Source organism: Epinephelus lanceolatus, chromosome 21, assembly GCF_041903045.1.
Source record: "Epinephelus lanceolatus isolate andai-2023 chromosome 21, ASM4190304v1, whole genome shotgun sequence".
Lineage (NCBI taxonomy): Eukaryota > Metazoa > Chordata > Actinopteri > Perciformes > Serranidae > Epinephelus > Epinephelus lanceolatus.
This window is the reverse complement of record NC_135754.1, coordinates 21,543,638-21,561,357: the sequence shown is the minus strand read 5'-3', so window position 1 is coordinate 21,561,357 and position 17,720 is coordinate 21,543,638. Positions and strand designations below refer to the sequence as shown.

The 17,720-nt window shown below is 39.4% G+C and overlaps 1 protein-coding gene across 1 annotated transcript in view; it reads right to left on the bottom strand.

Annotated features, from left to right (window-relative positions):
* Nucleotides 1-14,272, bottom strand: part of gfra1b (gdnf family receptor alpha 1b) — a 31,815-nt gene extending 17,543 nt beyond the window's left edge. Inside the window, exons 1-3 of the mRNA XM_033610665.2 lie at nucleotides 13,691-14,272; nucleotides 13,069-13,377; nucleotides 12,323-12,406 (exon numbers count right to left, since the gene is read on the bottom strand). Of these exons, the coding sequence (XP_033466556.1) occupies nucleotides 12,323-12,406; nucleotides 13,069-13,377; nucleotides 13,691-13,730 (433 nt within the window). The 5' untranslated portion in view covers nucleotides 13,731-14,272. The remainder of the gene's footprint in view (nucleotides 1-12,322; nucleotides 12,407-13,068; nucleotides 13,378-13,690) is intronic.
* Nucleotides 14,273-17,720: the final 3,448 nt, after the last annotated feature.

The following is a 17,720-nucleotide window of genomic DNA, read 5'->3' as shown; positions in this document are numbered from 1 at the left end:
CGTCCTTGGAAAGATCTCTGTTTGTCCCTAACATGTTTTCTGTTGTCCCCAGGACGCTGTTAGTTTCAAGCACTGCTGTTTAGCCTGCGCAAACTTAATATGACACAACAGAAAAACCTTGGCCACTGCCATCGGTGAATGTCAACTTATTTGCCGAAAAGCCAAAGCCAACGGTAGTAAACAGGACGAATATCGGCCGGTACTGATGCTCAACCCAGTCACACTCTGAAGTTGTCGAAATCCTGTGCTTGGGCAGTGATTGTGACATCAGACACTGACAAAAAAAGCTGTTCTGATACATGGCCGGTTGCTGTTATAGTTGAATGGCGCTCGGCAGCATCAGGGGGAAATGTAGCGGGACAAGAATGATAGTTAAGGCGATGAAAGTCTGAGTATGGTGGGCAGGAAGGGGGGTGTATGGGTCCAACAAACACGACTTTCACCTGGGACAGTGGGATTCACATCCTATACGATTATAAAGCCAAACCCTGTTATTTTTCCCTAAACCCAACCACATGATTTTGTTGCCTAAACCTAGACACATGCGTTAATTGTTGAAGGGAAAAAAAGTCAATTTGCTGTGTTCTACCAACATAGTGCAATTATTTTGAAAGAGACTGTATATAAACGGTGAATTTCCTGTGAAAACGAAGTGTATTTTGAAAGAACACAATGCATGCAGAGACATAACTTGACATGGCATCCCAGAACATCAACAATCAGCGCACTCAGGGTACCGTTCACACCGTATGTGAAAGTCCATGACCAGACATCAATATGTGATGAAGTCGGAGTGAGATTGTGTTGGATAAATCAGGGTGTCCCCAGCATTAAAACAAGCCTCTCATGATTTCATACCAGAATTGCACTATATACTGTATTCCTGTTTGAAACTGAAAAAGAGCAACTGCGTGAGAGCTGTGAGCCTGGCTGAACTCAGTCAGGTCTTTTACAGAAGTTTCATTATGAATTATTGTGCCAATTTGTTGCCTCACTTGCTCCATTTTTTGCTGTTGCTTTCTTACATGTTTGAACTCAGATTCTCAGGCTAAATTGTGTACTTCAGGATGTTATCAGATCCTGTTATCAGACCTCATTAGGTGTGGCATTTATAATTAAACCCCTGTATGTGCAATAGAAAACCACAGTTAGACCACACTGACTATCTGAACAGACAAAACTGCAGACCTTCTCAGAGCATTACCAAATGCGATTTTGTTGTTCTCAGACATACACAAAACAGAGAAATGTACACAGCGAAAATACAAATACCTGCTCAGACAGTGCATTTTCTCTGACTTCAGTTACATAAACCGAGCCACCCATCTTTGCTTCCATCCCAGTATGCCTGTCCTTCCATCACAGCACAGCAAGAGCACTCTACAGCCAACATAATGACTCTCACATCTCATTTTTCTTATTTGTTGCCATAAAGTCCTTCCTGCTCGACTGACTCCTGCACAGTAACACAAACTGTATCCTCAGCCTCGACATGGAAGAATGAATTCTGTAATTCTGCCTTTTGAGGTGGAATTGAAGCTCACTGCACTCTTTCATGCACCACAGGACGAGCCATGATTAAATCTGAATACATTCTTGAACCTCGGGTTAATCACATATTACAAAACCCATTACTTACATCTGACAAGTGCCTGGAGATGTGGGCTGTGATCCTTTAGTGGCTGTTTGTAGCTCTCAGGCCAAAGGTGTGACAGTTTACCTCAATTATATTCACCAAGAGGAAAATGCTTACCTTGCTTGTATTAAAAATACACTTTTAAAAGTTCCTGCTCTTGGAGTAAAACATAGTTGCATGTGTGTGTGTGGTGTGTGTGCGCATGTAGCAGAGGGCCCAAGCTAAGTGTGAGTAAGAGGGTTGAAACTGTAGGTCAGAGAATGACTCCATATAGACGCAAAAACCCCATGGCAGGAAAAAACCTTTAATAACAGGAGCAGTTTTACATTTACTAACCTAATTTTGGGGTCATATTGTCTCAGTTTCAGGAGTGATTTAAGGACAAATTATGTTTTTGCTGTCTCTAAGACCACATTCAAGTTCATGAAAGGATCATAATACTGTTGATCAAGGGTGGGAATCACCAGAGGCCCCATAATATGTAGTATTGTGATACTTAGGTCATAGTACAATAATATTGTGATACTTTAGTCACAACAAAATTTTGCAATATACTAAGCATTACAATAAAATATTAGGGGTGGGGGAAAAATTGATACAGCATAGTATAGTGATATTTTTGTGTGGCTATATGGTATCGTCACACAGTGTCAGGTATCGATTTCTTTATTATATAAATTATTAATATGACAAGTAGCCTACTAGAATAATATCTTACTTAATAAATAAGATGCTGACAAAGTTTTCTTTTGGGGACACAATTTACAGTTGGAAAAAGGTACTAAATCACAATATATTTTTATCGCAATACACAGCACAAAGCAACATTTTGAAAATCGCAATAATATCTAATCGTGACTTAAGTATCATGATAATATCGAATCGTGGATTGGTAATTCCCACCCCTGTGCGATATATTGTGATTTGTTAGCTTTTTTTTCAGCTCCAAATTTTGTCCCCAAAAGAAAAACTTAGTCAACATGTGTGTTATCTACATGTAATAAGATAAAGTTTTCAGCATGTTTATCTTACGGAAATCATTTTTATTGCAGCACAAATGTATCTAGTGAACTGAAAAAGCTATTGATTTTATTATTTTGCTAGGCTACCAAAGGGTAAATGTGTATTTGCTGTATTTGTTATTTTTTATAATAATAAAAAAAGACATCATGATACTATGCTTTCGCTTTTTTTCCCCCCACTTTTATTGTTCATATAGCAAAGTTCAACAATTCAAATTCAAATGTCCTTCAAGAGTACATGAAGAGTATCAGCAGCAGCACACTTATCAGTGTGGCTATGAAGTCATTTGACATTGGTGTTCTGTTAAATAAACAGGGCTTTGCTGAAGATCTGTGCTTTGCTCTGTGCTGCTTCCACTAAGATTGTAATCATTAGAAAACTACCTTTTCTTGTTTCTGTAATCCTCTTACTGGCTTAATGTCTTGTCATGTTTCTCTGTAAATATGTTTGAATTTATCTCTAAGAAAAGGCCCATTAACTACAAAATGGTGATTTGTAAAAGTCTTCAAACCTAGAGCGCACATTCATTAATTTAACTAAGCACTCATCTAGATTCTTGTATCATTAGTGTATTGACCTTGCAGTGCATACCAAGAACTGCAATCCTATATGTCCACCTGAAATATATCTTGCTCAAAGACCTACAGGCTTAAGAAAAACAAATCTCACTCAGCCTTCTTAAGTTGCACCCCTTCAGCAAGACCACCATGTTGCCATTGATGTAGACCAAATAACAAGCCAGTGTAGCAAACACTGGAATCTGACCCTTTGACCTCTTATAGCTTGACACAAAAGACCTTTTGAAAGACTGCCAGCCCAGGTAGGGTTCATGATGAACCTCATACAAGAGGTTAATTATGGTGTCCTGAAGGGCTGTGCACTAATACAGTGAACGGAAGAATATGAGAACCAACACTTCTCTCTTGAACTGCCAAGATGTCCACTGTTTTAAATGCCCTCAATTATTATGTAATTATTATTAATTGGCTTATGTGACACATGGCATGCATCTGTGTCAGAGAACTGGCCCACAAGCTTTTACATATAAGTGAGATGAATTATGGACCCAGGAAAACGTCAATGGAAAGGTTTGCATTTTCCCTCTACAGCACTGTATATACTGGACACAGCTGGTGGACAAATTCAACACAGGACTGTGACTAATAATTATTTACAATTATCATTTAGTTGATTGTTTGATCTATAAAAAAACAATGAAAAATGCCCATCACAAAAAGCAAACACCGCTGCAGATGTGGCCCATATTAATATGTCAGGTGGGACTGACACCAAAGAAACGCCGGAACACTGCTGCATGGTTACAACATCCGAGCCTCATGCATCAGATTGTGCAATCCCCTTATATCTTTTTGCTGTAGATGCATGCTTAGACAGATTAGTTATCTCTTTGCACAGGACACATAGAATAAAGTGCACCAATGGAATTTCCTGAACTGATGTATCCATTAAACATATAGGCGAGGAGGTCAGAAGCAGTAGAGCTTGTCCATAAACCTCCTGTCTCTATAGGGTTTAAATCCTGTGGGGTAGTTGTGGATAATAAATTTCTGTCAAGCAGTTGCTCAAGCCTACTTTTTGCTTGTTCCTTGTAATTCGGGAACATGGATAGGAATATGTGGTCATGGAATTGCCCTTTTTTTAATCTGCGTCTGACATATAAATCCTTCCATATAAGAAATGCAGATTATAGTCATACAGAGTTTTACTGTACTCATACCAATTCTCAAGATAGATCTAGAGGCAAAGTTTTGATTTTTTAAATTACCCCTACTGCACAAGCTCAGTTAAAACTGTTAGCTCAGTCAATGAAAATGACCAGCACTGTTGGGTAATGACATTGAAAGCAAAATTAGTAGCTGTGGTAGTAGTGCAGGCTTGACTTCTATTAATAAAATCATTACATTGACCTTTGACAGCTCTGTTTTTAACTGTTTTTTCTAAGACGGCTGAGTTAAGCATTCTCAAAAATGCAGTTATAATTTCTTAACATGTTTCTTGTATTAATATTATTTATCTGACATTCTCTCTGTACCATTTTCTTCTATCAGTAAGCCACCCTTTTTATGCAGATGATATGTATTTTTATGGGGCACACAGTAGGAGTGTAGAGGAACAACGAAGTAACAGTTCAGTTCATACCACAGTTTAAGAGTCACAGTTTAAACAAATGCAAAAGAACAGACAGTAGTGCAAATGTCAAGGACAGAAACAGTCATCTTCCTGGGGACTGAGGTAACATTTTGCCAACTGGCAACTTTGGTAAACTATTTTTGTTTATAAAAATAAGAAACATTTCAAACATTTCTATATGATACTGTACAAAAACTGAACAAGCACCTTCCAAAAAAGCAACTGGTCACACTAGGCTATGAAACTGAGAAGCATCTCCTATGATATGAAACTGAAAATACAAAATAAATATAATAATGATAAAAAAACAACTTGTGGATTAGGAGGAGTATTTGAGTTAGTTCCATCTTGGCTATATGCTAATGTAGATGCTAACTGGTTCAGTAATTGTTTTATACCATTCTGCCTCTGTGTCTAAAGACTGAAACTAAGTATAAGGAGTTGGGGTCCGATTTGTTTTTCCCTCATCCCGGTGATTGGCACATCTGGGTTATGCTGTCAAATGTGCGTTAGCATGTTTGCTGTGTTTCCATTGAACAGTAGAGCAATGTTGACACATTGTCCTTATCTTATACATAACTCTCCCTCTGTTGCTGGTGTAGCTTATCGGGAACCTGCAGGTGGGTCTTACAGCTCCTGTGTTTCAATTACGTTTACAACTGTGCGACTGACTCGCATACCAATCAGTTTGTTGTGCGAACCTCAGCACGTTGCTTATGGCAACAGCTAAAAGTTTACAATCAGGACTTGCACTTTAGTTCCACATTACGTGCATCTATCTACATGCCGTGTGGTCTGTGTGTGGCTGTGTGAACTCAATTGTGACCTCCATATTTTGATAGTATTGGCACAAATACACAAACCGTTACAGCCCCAGGACACAGTGAGGCAAGATATTTTATCAAAATATCAAATGTGAATCACAACTTTTTGTTGCACCTAAGTACTATATACTGAAAACTGGAAGATTTCAAATTCTCTTTCTGCTGTTCAGATTCATGGTCAAAAGTCCTCCTTCACAATGTATCACTGTTTTATTTAATCCTTCTAAACTTAGCCCTCCACTTAGTGCCCTCTTTGTCATCTCCCATAATGGAAAGAAAACAGCAGTGGTCAGGGCTCGTTCCTTCATGGCTTCCTGCCTTTTATCGGGCTCCCTGCCAGCATCACTAAATCCACGCCACGTGTCTCAGTATTTATGACCAGACCCAAGACCCATTCATTAAGTGCACCCATGTAATTAGCAAAATCTCACTTAGTTCGTACCGCACTGGCTATTCCTTTTTTTCCATTTAATCCTCCAGGAAGTCATTCATCCTGTATCCATTCAAACAGAAGTGTAAGACCCTCAGCATTGCTGGTGTCTGCCACATTACGTATGATTCTGACATAAGATAAGGTTAAGGTTAAGATGACTGGCCATATGGTGCTACTGTGACTGCAGAATAGGGGAGAGAGAGCAGGAAGTATGAGCGCAAATCACTGTGGATGCACCTGTCGATGCAGTGTGTGGCTCAGATATGTGGATGCCCAAGCACACGTCTGTTTTTCATAAAGTCAGTTATCCACTTAGATCAAAGGGGTGATATTCAGCTTAGCCAATTAAAATAAAAGCTTGTCTAAGCACTCTCACCATCAACAGTTGCCAAATAATATCCTATAGAGGACTTCCTTCTTTTGTTCTCCCTTCCTGCTTTTAGGCATTAGTAGTTAAAACCATGAACTTGTATATCTGTGCGCCTGTATATCAATCTGAGAGATGTAAGGAAAGCCCGAGGCGCTGAGAGGATGTGTATGTCACTGTCACTGTATGAATGTGTGCAGGATGATTTGCATGTAGATGAGGGTCTCTATGCAGCAGGAATGCACACACTAAGAATGATTGTGTGTGTATACATGTTTGTGCAGGTTGTGGTTAGCTCACATCAAATAATTCCATGCCTGACCGAAAACATTATCCCGCGTCACCTGCAGCCTGCGGCGTTTTATTTTCTTATCTCAAAGGCATGATCAGCTATTGCCTGCATCACCCTTGGTTGCATATCAACTTGGGTTGATAGTATTCCTGCCATGATTTATGTGATGAAATATTATTTTTGATTTGCATGGTGGGGCCACACCAAGGTGTCGAAGCATAGTAAGTAAGTTTGAGGTATGTTAAACGTCAACATTTCATGGCTTTTCTCGCAACACAGGAATACTTACATTATGTATTTTCCAAAGAAACTTCACTTAGCACAAACTGAACTTGATTTATATCATTACTTACTGATTGTTTTGCAGTTTGCAAGTACTTTTCTTGTTCATACACATAGTCACACACTGATTGCTACAATGCAAAATGCAGGCCTGATCATCGAGAGCAATCAACATGAACAGCTGACATGACCATATATATTTATATAGCTAGTGTGTTTTTTTTATTTTTCATGTTGTACCCTGAAGTTAAAGACATGTTATGTTGTATTCTGAAGGGGGCATTACACCTGCATGCACATACAGTACAATGCAGCACCTCTGCAATACTGTAAATATGGGGTGTCATGTTGGAGCTGGCCATTCTACATCTTAGATTCCATTTTATTTTACAGATGTTGATGATATTATGCCCGCTTACTATATACACACATTTACAAGTGCTTTATGCAGTTCAATTATCTCAAATTATGTAAAACAAACCTATTATGCTTTATTTTATGAAGAAGGCAACATGAAACATAATATGCTTGCTAATAAAAGGGATAAAAATTGTTTCGCTTCATGCAACCGGATGCTCAAGTTTTAATATTTGATCATGCAGCATCTAAGTGAAAAATTTCTAACTTGTAATCCCCAGTTTGTGCCTATCATTTGGTTTCAAGCTCCCTCTGGTTAACTCACTTGGAATAAATCATGTTATTCTGCGGTCACAGAGGGGCAGGATGAAAACAAAGAGTAGTGTGTGAAAGGAAATGCCTTCAGATGATTCGCTGATATGGCTAAAAGCAGTCTTGTGTAAAAAGGATCAGCAGATTAAAATTGTTTTCTTCTACTCTGATGTTCAAGCTGGAGCAGTTCACTCACACACACACAATTCACAGGCAGGCCGGGCCAGTGGCACAGGACAAAGACTACAGAGGATTAATCTGTTGCTTCAGGCAGCGAGACCCACTGAATTATTCTGGAGATCTTTGCAGTGGAAAACCATCATGCCAAGCTTCATCTCTTGCTCACCGACTCGATTCTCTGTAGGACTGCCGATGAGTTACGACTATGGACTGGAAGGAGAGGGGAGACGTACTGGGCTCAGTGGTAGGGCCAGTACTAGTGAGATTACCAATGCGAGAGTGGCTGCTGACATGTAGATTGAGGAATTGGTGGTAGGGCTTTTGGAAAACTTCTCAAGTTTGTCTCTCAGAAACTTAAAACATTTATGCAGTCAAGAAAATGTGCTCCAGTTTATAGACATAAGAGACATTATTATAGTCATCATGGTTCCAGCAGTGGTTTACACTGCTGTATTTCTATTGTTTGAATAAGCACTGGGTGCAAATAAAGTGATTTCAACTATTCTTTTATTTTGAAAGGGAGGCATTGAGAACATACCGAAAGGCAGAATGAAATGAGTTTATTCCATTGCTCATTGTTATGTACAGTATGTGCTACTCCAAAGATCCTCCTGGGATGTAATCTGTTCATATACCACTGGTGTCAGACTTGTTGAGGAAATGCAGAATCAGTTCATCTTGTCTCTAAAAAGTATGTTACTTATAATAAGTTGGGGATGTGATTGTACAAGATATACCCTGCAGCAATCTTTCCTTCTCTTAGCTCTCGCTGTGGGATTGCAAAGAAGCATAACAGAGAAGCTGCAGGTACATCTGGAATCAACTGAAGTTGTATTTAGCTCAGCGGAATTAAGCGAAAACTTTGAGTTCTCTTTTGTTGATGGCCTCGAGTACCCCAGCAAATTATTTTTTAAGACAAGACGCGTTGTATAGAAGCTGTTTTTTCTTTTGTTAAGGGCAGTTCTGCAGTCCCATCGTTCCCTCAGCCTGCACAACAGCATTGTTGCTTGTTCATTGATTTCTAAATGACGCAGCATTTAATTTCAGCTGTTCCTGGAGACTATATTCTTGCAGTTATTGGCTTGGATGTCACGCCTTTCAGTTTGAATTAATAGCGTTATAAATACATCATAATTGAAGCTTTCTGCAGAAGCTATAAATGACAGAAAGTGGCTGAAAGAAGGTAGCACTCAAAACAGAGTGGAGTCATTTAAGTAGTCTAGAATGAGTGGGAAAATTGGAATTTTTTTTTTTTTTTTAGTGGCATGGCTCTGTGGATAGCAATGTCAGTCTTTCATTGAGTCAACCAGTTAAGTCCAGACTGAACTATCTCAGCAGCTACTGGATGATTGACATCATGTCCCCAGAGGTTAATTCTTACTGTGTTTGATGATCTCGGACTTCACCTCTAGTGTCACCATCAGGTTGACATTTTTGGCTCTGAGTTCAATGTCTTGACAACTATCAGATGGCTTGCCATGAAATCTGGTACAGATATTCCCATCAGCCACAGCTGTACCGTGTGTTTAGTACTAATTAGCAAATGTTAGCATGCTAAATTAAGATGGTGAACATACTGTACCTGATTAAAGAAGTATTTCATTGCTGGAAAGATGCTTTCTGTCATAAAACTAGGCTGTCTATGCAGCAGAACGATGCTCATAATGTTAAAATCAGTGCTGCATGAACAGAAAAAAAAGTATTGTGGCATTTGCTTTTGCTCAAGAGGTAAAAACCTATTGGGTGGCATAATGCGAGCTTGGCTGCTTTGACACAAGAAACAATATGGCAGCTGGCTCGAATTACAGGTAAACAGTGCACTAAAATATATTTCTGAGAACATTTTAGGTGAGAAATAGGCGACGTAGTAAAAGAATGTTGGTTTTGATTTGATCAGCACTGGCTAGTTTTACCATTTGACCTTCGTTATCATTAGCCTCTGTTTTTACAATACAGGAAACAGTATTGTGCACAGCCAAACAGTGCACTAAAATATGTTTCTGAAGACGTTTGAGGTGAAAAATAGGCAATACAGTATCAGAATCTTGGTTTATATCCTCATGAGACCCTGTCACATTTTGGCTTTACTTGACTTGACCTCATACTTCATTCTACTCAGACCTGTTGTGCTTGCTCGTTGACGCTTTTTGTGCCATCTAGTGGTAGCATGAGTATAATACACTAATCCATGTAAAAACAAGATGGCAGCCATCTCTGCCAAGTCATTCTGCAGCCGATCCTGACACTGAAGTGGACAAAGTACAAAACCTGATCACATTTTATGATTGAAAATTGTTTATTTATGAGTAATAATGTTTCTAGTTTGATATGGCAACAAACTTTACCAGTTTTAGCAACAGTAACAAGCTAAGATGCTGTTAATTAGGAAGTACTCGTTTGACATTGGGACTATATTATCATGTCGTTTTAGGATTGGGTATTTATTGTTGTCTCGTTTGAGGACGTTGGGACTTAATTATCATTGATAACATTTAGCTTTTAATAGTTATCGGGTCATACTGATCCCAAATAGCTATAGGAGAAATTAAAACCATACCAAACGGAAGATGAGGTCTCAGGAGGGTATTGAGAGTTTGAGAGAACAAGAGAGAGGGGCAGGTCTTTCTATTTCTCGATCCACTTCTTTACTCTTTGTGTCCATGGTGGCAGGCATAGGAAAATATGCAAGTACAAGCTGTAGTTTGAGCAACAGCCCAAGAGACAGCATAAATCCGATAAAACTTGTCATCTGGTGGATTTGAGCAGGGAGATCTGGGCACTGGTAAGATTTCATAGCCATCTTTTTTATATAAAAAAAGAATGTATATAATAACAAACATTGATTTACAGCCATCCAGAGTAGTGAGTATCGTGTCCTAGCAGTTGACCCATGGGATATAGTATAGATCATTCTATGCTGACTCTCATGTGCATTATTTTACACTGCAGATTGCCTGAGGCCCAGCTTAGTTGCAGACAGGAATGAGGTCACTTATGGCAAATGGATTCCTGATATCTAACCCATTAAGTGATTTATTTTTTCTTAGAGCCTTTGGCTGTTTGCAGACTGCTGTACATTAAACTGGCTTCCCAGCTCCATATCTGCGTCTTGATTTATGCTGCTCACATACTCATATACACATTGTTGATTTCTTATAATATAGAGAATGACTTAATAATGATAAAAAAAACCCACAAGTTTAAGTGCCACGTCTTCCATATTCTAAGCCACTGACTTTGATAGAGGAGCACATTAGCAGCAGATCAGATTTTTGAATATATCTTAATCAAGATTAGAACACTTCACATTTATTCAGGGGATCTGCTGTCTCATCTGAGCTACATCAAGCAAATTATTTCATAGTTAAAAAATGACCTGAACATTTCAAGCTGCTTTTCTTCTTGGCCTTCAATAATTCCTGTTTTGTTTTACTAGTAGTGCCATCATCTGAAAGCCCCATGAATCCTCAGCCACCTTTCCATTTTCAGTTTTCCTTGCAATTCTTCTTAGTCTCACATTGCTAAACCTATCTCCGCACTATTCCAGCGCAGGAGAGAAATCCGAATTCCAATAATTTTTTTTCTTTACTTGCTGTTTGAAATACAGTTAGCCATTATGTCATCGCATGTGGAGCAGAGCCACTTTGATACGCTAAGTGGATTCAATCACAGCGAGAGCCAGACAGAGAGAGGGGGAGCCAGAGAGGGAGAGAGGGAGAGAATCAAACGACCATTTTTTTTCCACTGAAATGGTAGCTGGGCAGTGCAGCAGACGCCTTCCTCCAGCCAGAAAGCCTAACACTGAAGAGCGCCAGAGAGAGCTGCACTTGTCACACACACAGCTCTTGTTCTATCAGTGCCATTGAACGCAGACAGATGGTTAATTGCTCCTCTGTGTATGTGTGTGTGAGATCTAAATATGGGCCTGCCTAGGTGCATGCTCCCAAGTCCACCTGCACCATTGACATTTGAGGACATGCATGGCATCTAGATAAGCAACAGTGAACAGCAAGCAACATTTCTGTCTGTTTTTTTTTTTCCAGGCATTCAGCCCTGCGAGCTCCTGGAGCTCAAACAACACAGGCTTCACTCTAAAAGCACAATTAATTCAAAACTAGCAGATAAATGCTACTTCCAGCATTAGTACGGTGACAGTGGAACAACATGCAAACCCCTCATCATTGCTCTGAGAGCTGAAAGTGAAATACACTAAATTACTCTGCTTTGTATACGGTGGGTCACAGTGGCAGATAAAAGCTTTTGTGATGGATAATGGGCGTTGAAAGCTGCAGCCTGAAACTAGACAGCAATAGAAAAGAGTGGTTGTCAAATAGTGACAGATTTGTGGTGGTGATGGGGTGAGTTAAGCTGGGTTTAAAGGCACAGTTGAGTGGTAACGGTTATGTGTATGCAGCAACTTAACTTTACACAACTTAAAACCTGAGGAATGTGGGCGGCATCTTACCGGCTATGATGGGGGCCAGACGGAAGATATCTGAGAGCCGGCTATTGACTGGTTCATACGGAGAATACTCCAGCAAATCATTACCTGCATGGGAAGAAATCATTGTCAACAATGTGAGCTTGAAATGGCGTGTGTGTGTATGTGTAATCATATGTATGTAGTGTGGGTGGATGTCACTTGATTCTCTTTAACATATATATATATATATATATATATATATATATCTCAATACTAAATGGCTAATTACTTATATTGATACACATGGTGCTTGTTTTGTAAATATTAATTTGTTGTCATTTAATTATGCAATAGAATAAATGAAGAAGGTTGACCTTAGGTTCAAGTGCAATTATCTCTAGGTTTGGTTTACAGTCATACAATCTGTGGATGTGATTTACAGGAAAAGCAGGACCGAATCAGTATAGTAGTATCAGTGAATGCAAAGTACGTTTACTCAATTAACTGTAGACTGAAATACAAGCTTAAGGCACTTGTATTTTCCTTGAGTATTTCTCCTTTTAAAGCTACTTAGGATGTCTACTCCGCTACATTTTGGACTCAAATATTGTACTTTTTACTCCATTTATCTGACCTGTCTTTGCTGTTTACACATACACATGCACATTTTTAATGCAGGACTTTTACTTATTATAAAAGGATCTGAATACTTCCAACATCATGCTTTTCTAGTGAGGTTATTCATCAGTCAAATAAGGATCAATACTTTGCCCTATGCCAGTGCATACCCTGTAAACTCTGAAATATGCTCCAGAAGATCCGGAGACAGTTCTTCTCCTTCTTCATGCCTCTCCTACACCTGCAGTTATTGAGGGGGCTCTGCTTCATGGCATCTATGGCGCTGCGGCACTCGCCCTGCGCCTCGGGACCGGTGACCGCACTGAAGTTGCTCTCCCTGCCCGCTACGCACTGCCTCATGGTCCGGTACTTGGTGCTGCAGCTGTACTCCTTCAGACATTGCTCACTGGCCTTTACGCAGTCCAGGCGGGCGGGCCGGGAGGACGAGCTGCCGTCACCCTTCAAGGTGAACACCGAGTCTGGGAGTTGGGAGAGGGAAGTCAGAGAGATTTGTGCTCACAATGCAAACTAATTTGTCAACACACAACCCATCAATCAGTTAATATTATTAGATTGGAGAGTGCTTATTGCGTTGTTGCAAAATAATGCACTGAGCAAAGACAAACTTTCTGCAATCGTGCGTCAACAAAACATGTTTTGCCGTTTTGCGATGGATGTGCGTAATTCCTCACTGCCGCTGTTTGCCGCGCGCATTGAGTTCAACTGTAAACAGAGATGTGCAGTTTTAAAATACACAAACACATAAATTCAACAGATGGATGCGTCACTTACCCAGGAAGGACAGTATAATGACAAAAGTTGTTAAAATCATTGCGCTTTAGGAGACTTGGTGTGAGAGTTTTAAAGAGGCGTTTCGGGGATTCAGAGTAAACTTGTCACACAGATCCGCTTTTCTTCAGGCTGCACATGTTTTGAGTTCAGGTGACGATGCATCCTGTAGATCCCACAGTGAAGAATCCAAACTCTCGACCCTGAGTCCAGCAGCTAAAACCACATCGCGCGAACCTGCCGGAGTTTTTGGACGATTGGAAAAAGACACAGAGAGACGCGCTGGTGGTCGATCATATCCACTTCACTCTGCGCCCATCAACTCCCGTGTGCGCCCGCTGCTCTGTCGATCCGACACAGGAGCTGTCAGTGGGTTAGAGGACAAAACTTTACGACCAAAAAGAGTCAGAGGAAATCACAGCGACGCTCAAAAACCAATCAGTCCAACTTAATAAAAGAATTAATTCAACTTTAATTGTCCATCACAGCCCTGAGCGGACTGTGTTTCAATGATACATCCCCAAAGCTGGAAAAATCCATTCCGTTCAGCAGGTGCAAAGACAAAACAACCCCCGTTTGATCCGGACTGTCCTCCACTCTGATGACAAACTGAGAGGCTGGGGATGCAACGCGTGAGGGCGTGACGTCACGCGACTCTGCGCACAATAACCTTAATAAACCCATTAACAGCCTCAATTTACGTCAGAATGCTCAGACAGTTAAATTGAATGGCCAGCAGCAGGCAGGTTACATCTGTAAGAACATTTCCACTGGATAGAGTTCACTCATTACCTCTGTGGAAAATCAACATTTACAATAGCTCATTATATATTTATGTAACCTGCAGGCCTGCTCAATGTGAGGACCTAACAGACTGAAAGTATGTTTTCTATCAAGCAGCTGAATTGGAGTGATTTTTAGGTGTCTCAGTATCTCACTGAAGGCACTTAAAGTCTTTGTCCTCCCCTCTCAGCTCTTCAGTATCTATTAATAGCCTGCAGCACTTTAATTTGAGAGAGTGGATACTAGCCCTTCAGTTGTTGTGTTTTTTGTAGGATGTTAAAAGTTTCAAGGTATTTCAGTCCCTTAAATTGGAAGTGGTAAGTGGAATTGGGCAGAAAAAAAACCATATTGCTTCTTTATCTAAAATTGCAGCTACCATATAAATTGTGATAACTGTTGACAGAAGTTTTTCTATCAGAGTTTGTTTTTCTGCCCTGGAAATAAAAATCTGATTCGAAGAAAGAGTAAAAAATGAATGAGACATAACACTCAGGAATTTTGGGGGGAGCTAACAGCTTGCTTTCCAGAGATTCTGCACTCTATTTAGGTGTCAATATATAACTTGTGTTAAATATATATTGTGTCTGATTGCTACATTAAAATTGTATGTACAAAATGTTCTGGTTTTATGTTGTAATGCTAACAGAGAGCATTTTGTACACTTTGGGAGAGTTCCCAAAAGACTTGAAATATTTCATTATTTTGTCTGTGACCAGTGAGAACATTGAAAAACATTGAAAACCCATTACTGTAATAGAAATTTGTTCAATTCCAACTGTATGGGACCAAATGTACCTTGTTGCAGATGCCACATGACCTTTTCACACAGATATGCAGTGCTTAGTATGCAGAACATCTGAAATGTGTAATCCCTTAAAGGAATACACCCTCACCCCATCAATTACTCACCCTGTGGTACATTGAAATCGTGAACAAAATTTAATTGTCTCACGTACCTCTGGTGAATTAAGAATCCAAAAATGGAAATAAAATTTTTGTTGAATTGAAGGTATGTGTTAAACAACAGCAAAACTATATCAAAACATCTGTTTATGAACTCTCACACAACTTGTGCAGTACAAGCCGACCGTGATTTATCCAGTTGTATGCTCAGTACTTCCCAGAGAGCTCTTTTTGATGGGCAACTGAACTGAAATTGAAATTTATTTATTTACAACAGAACATGACAATTATATCCAACTAAAGCTGATATACTAACCAAGGCAGCTACGCTTGCAAACATCGTGCTGTTCAAGGTTATTTTTACACAGCTGGTCTGTTTTTTTTTAATACAGTATATTCGTGGGGTTTCCAACAGGTAAATTCTGTTTGAAAATGGTTAAAATTAACATCTTATTGCAGTGGTTCCCAACTGGTCTAGCCACGGGTTGCAGATTTCTCCGAAGTCATTAGTTCAAGGTCCACACAGATTAATTTTATTCAGCATCATACTTGTGTTTGGCCATGTCATCAAGCTAGTTTGCTGTCTCTGTAAAGTAGCTGTCTGTAAGTTACTCACTCTGCAGCAGGAAACAGCACTTCAAAATTAAACCTTTGTGCCAGAAATTCACTATACTTAAAACCTTGTGTGTGTGTGTGTGTGTTTTTTTTTTTTTTTTTTGTTTTTTTTTTACATTTCACATTGAAATAAATCAATCAAATTAATTCATCCTGTTGTTAAAATGATTTACTTAATTAATTCAGCACCAGTTAATATAGCCTATGCTTCCAAACCCTGTATAACCAACTGCATTATTACTTGGCAAAACTCAGTACACACATGGTGGAGCTGGCAGCAACCACACACTTTACAGACAGAGTCTGTGTAGCAGGTAAAAAACCCCACTGTCCTCTACTTATGTGATGTGTCACGTCAGTGCCCCATGTATTTCAGCAACAAGTGTGTTTGTGTTATTGTGTGACTTCGTCAATCTTAACTGACCCTATAAAACACCAAAGTCACACAATAACACAAACTGATTGAGGAGTTGGATTTGTACTGCACAAGTTATGTGAGAGTTTGTCAACAGAAAATTGATATGCAAATGGGCATTTGGGGGTGAAATATTCATTTAAAAGCACATTTGCAGGGCGTTGCACTGTACTTCCTGGTGGAAGTGGGCAACCTTGCCTGAAAGAAAGACCACCTGTGCTAACATCAAGAGAAAAAAAAAGTCAGCCTTATGGAAAAAGATTAAATGCCCACTTCACATTGCCAATGCCATACACATCATCTAACAAACTTAACTGATCAAAATACAAGGTGTATCAGGATCTGTGTGGCTTACCCATCACAAAAATGTGGATACAACTGTTATGCTGCACTGCTATACTACCAAACTTACAGAACAAAGCCGCTTCAGTGTCAAACCACCTTTCACTTATTTATCATCCTCTTTATTGTCTTCAGTTTTCCTCAGGCCACTCTGATGCCCTCGAGCAGCACCAACATTGACTTCCTCATGTGTAAAAACCAAAGAGCAGCAGTGCAGTTAAATTAAGATGACACACAGGTTCATTTATTCATATTGTAGAAAAGGCATGAGCTGCAACATCTTGGAAAGCCATCTAACTGTCTCTGGGTGTAAGAGAAATAAAACTGAGGGTAACCTCATTAGAAAAAAGAGTTGGTTCAGAGACGGATCCCCACAAGACTGCTGAGCATGTGCAGAGACAAAACTGTATTAAGTATTCAGATAGTTTTGATTTGGCCTGAGGATATTGTGTAGTTTGTAATAATTCATTAACATATTACCTCTGAAATAATGTATGCTGTGATAGTGATTGTGTTATATCTGTTTTTTTTTGTAAAGCGAGAGATTTGGGGAAAACTATTGTTAGTGTTATAGATTTTTTCAAACGTGTGCCAATGCATATTAATAGCTTGGAAGAGAGTCTAACTGACAGAGGGTTTGCCAGCAAATTGAATCGATTGGAGCATGCCTGATTAATTAATTGTGAGTGCCCAGTGGATAACATTAGTATCATAATAAAAACTCACTCGACTAGATTTAATTCATGTCACATTTCCCATCCCAAGTTGGAGGCAGGCATTAAAGACATTGATTTAGCTCTTTATTGTGTCTTTTGAAGGTTTAAGAAGGTTCAAGAAAACTTTGGCCAGCTCTTATACTGTCCCAATAGAGATTTTCCTTTTGCATGTTATACTCAGTTGTGTGGTTAACCACATGGCAATTTGTCCTCTCTAATGAAGTGTTTAGAGATTATTGGATGCCCCCTTGTAAATGCA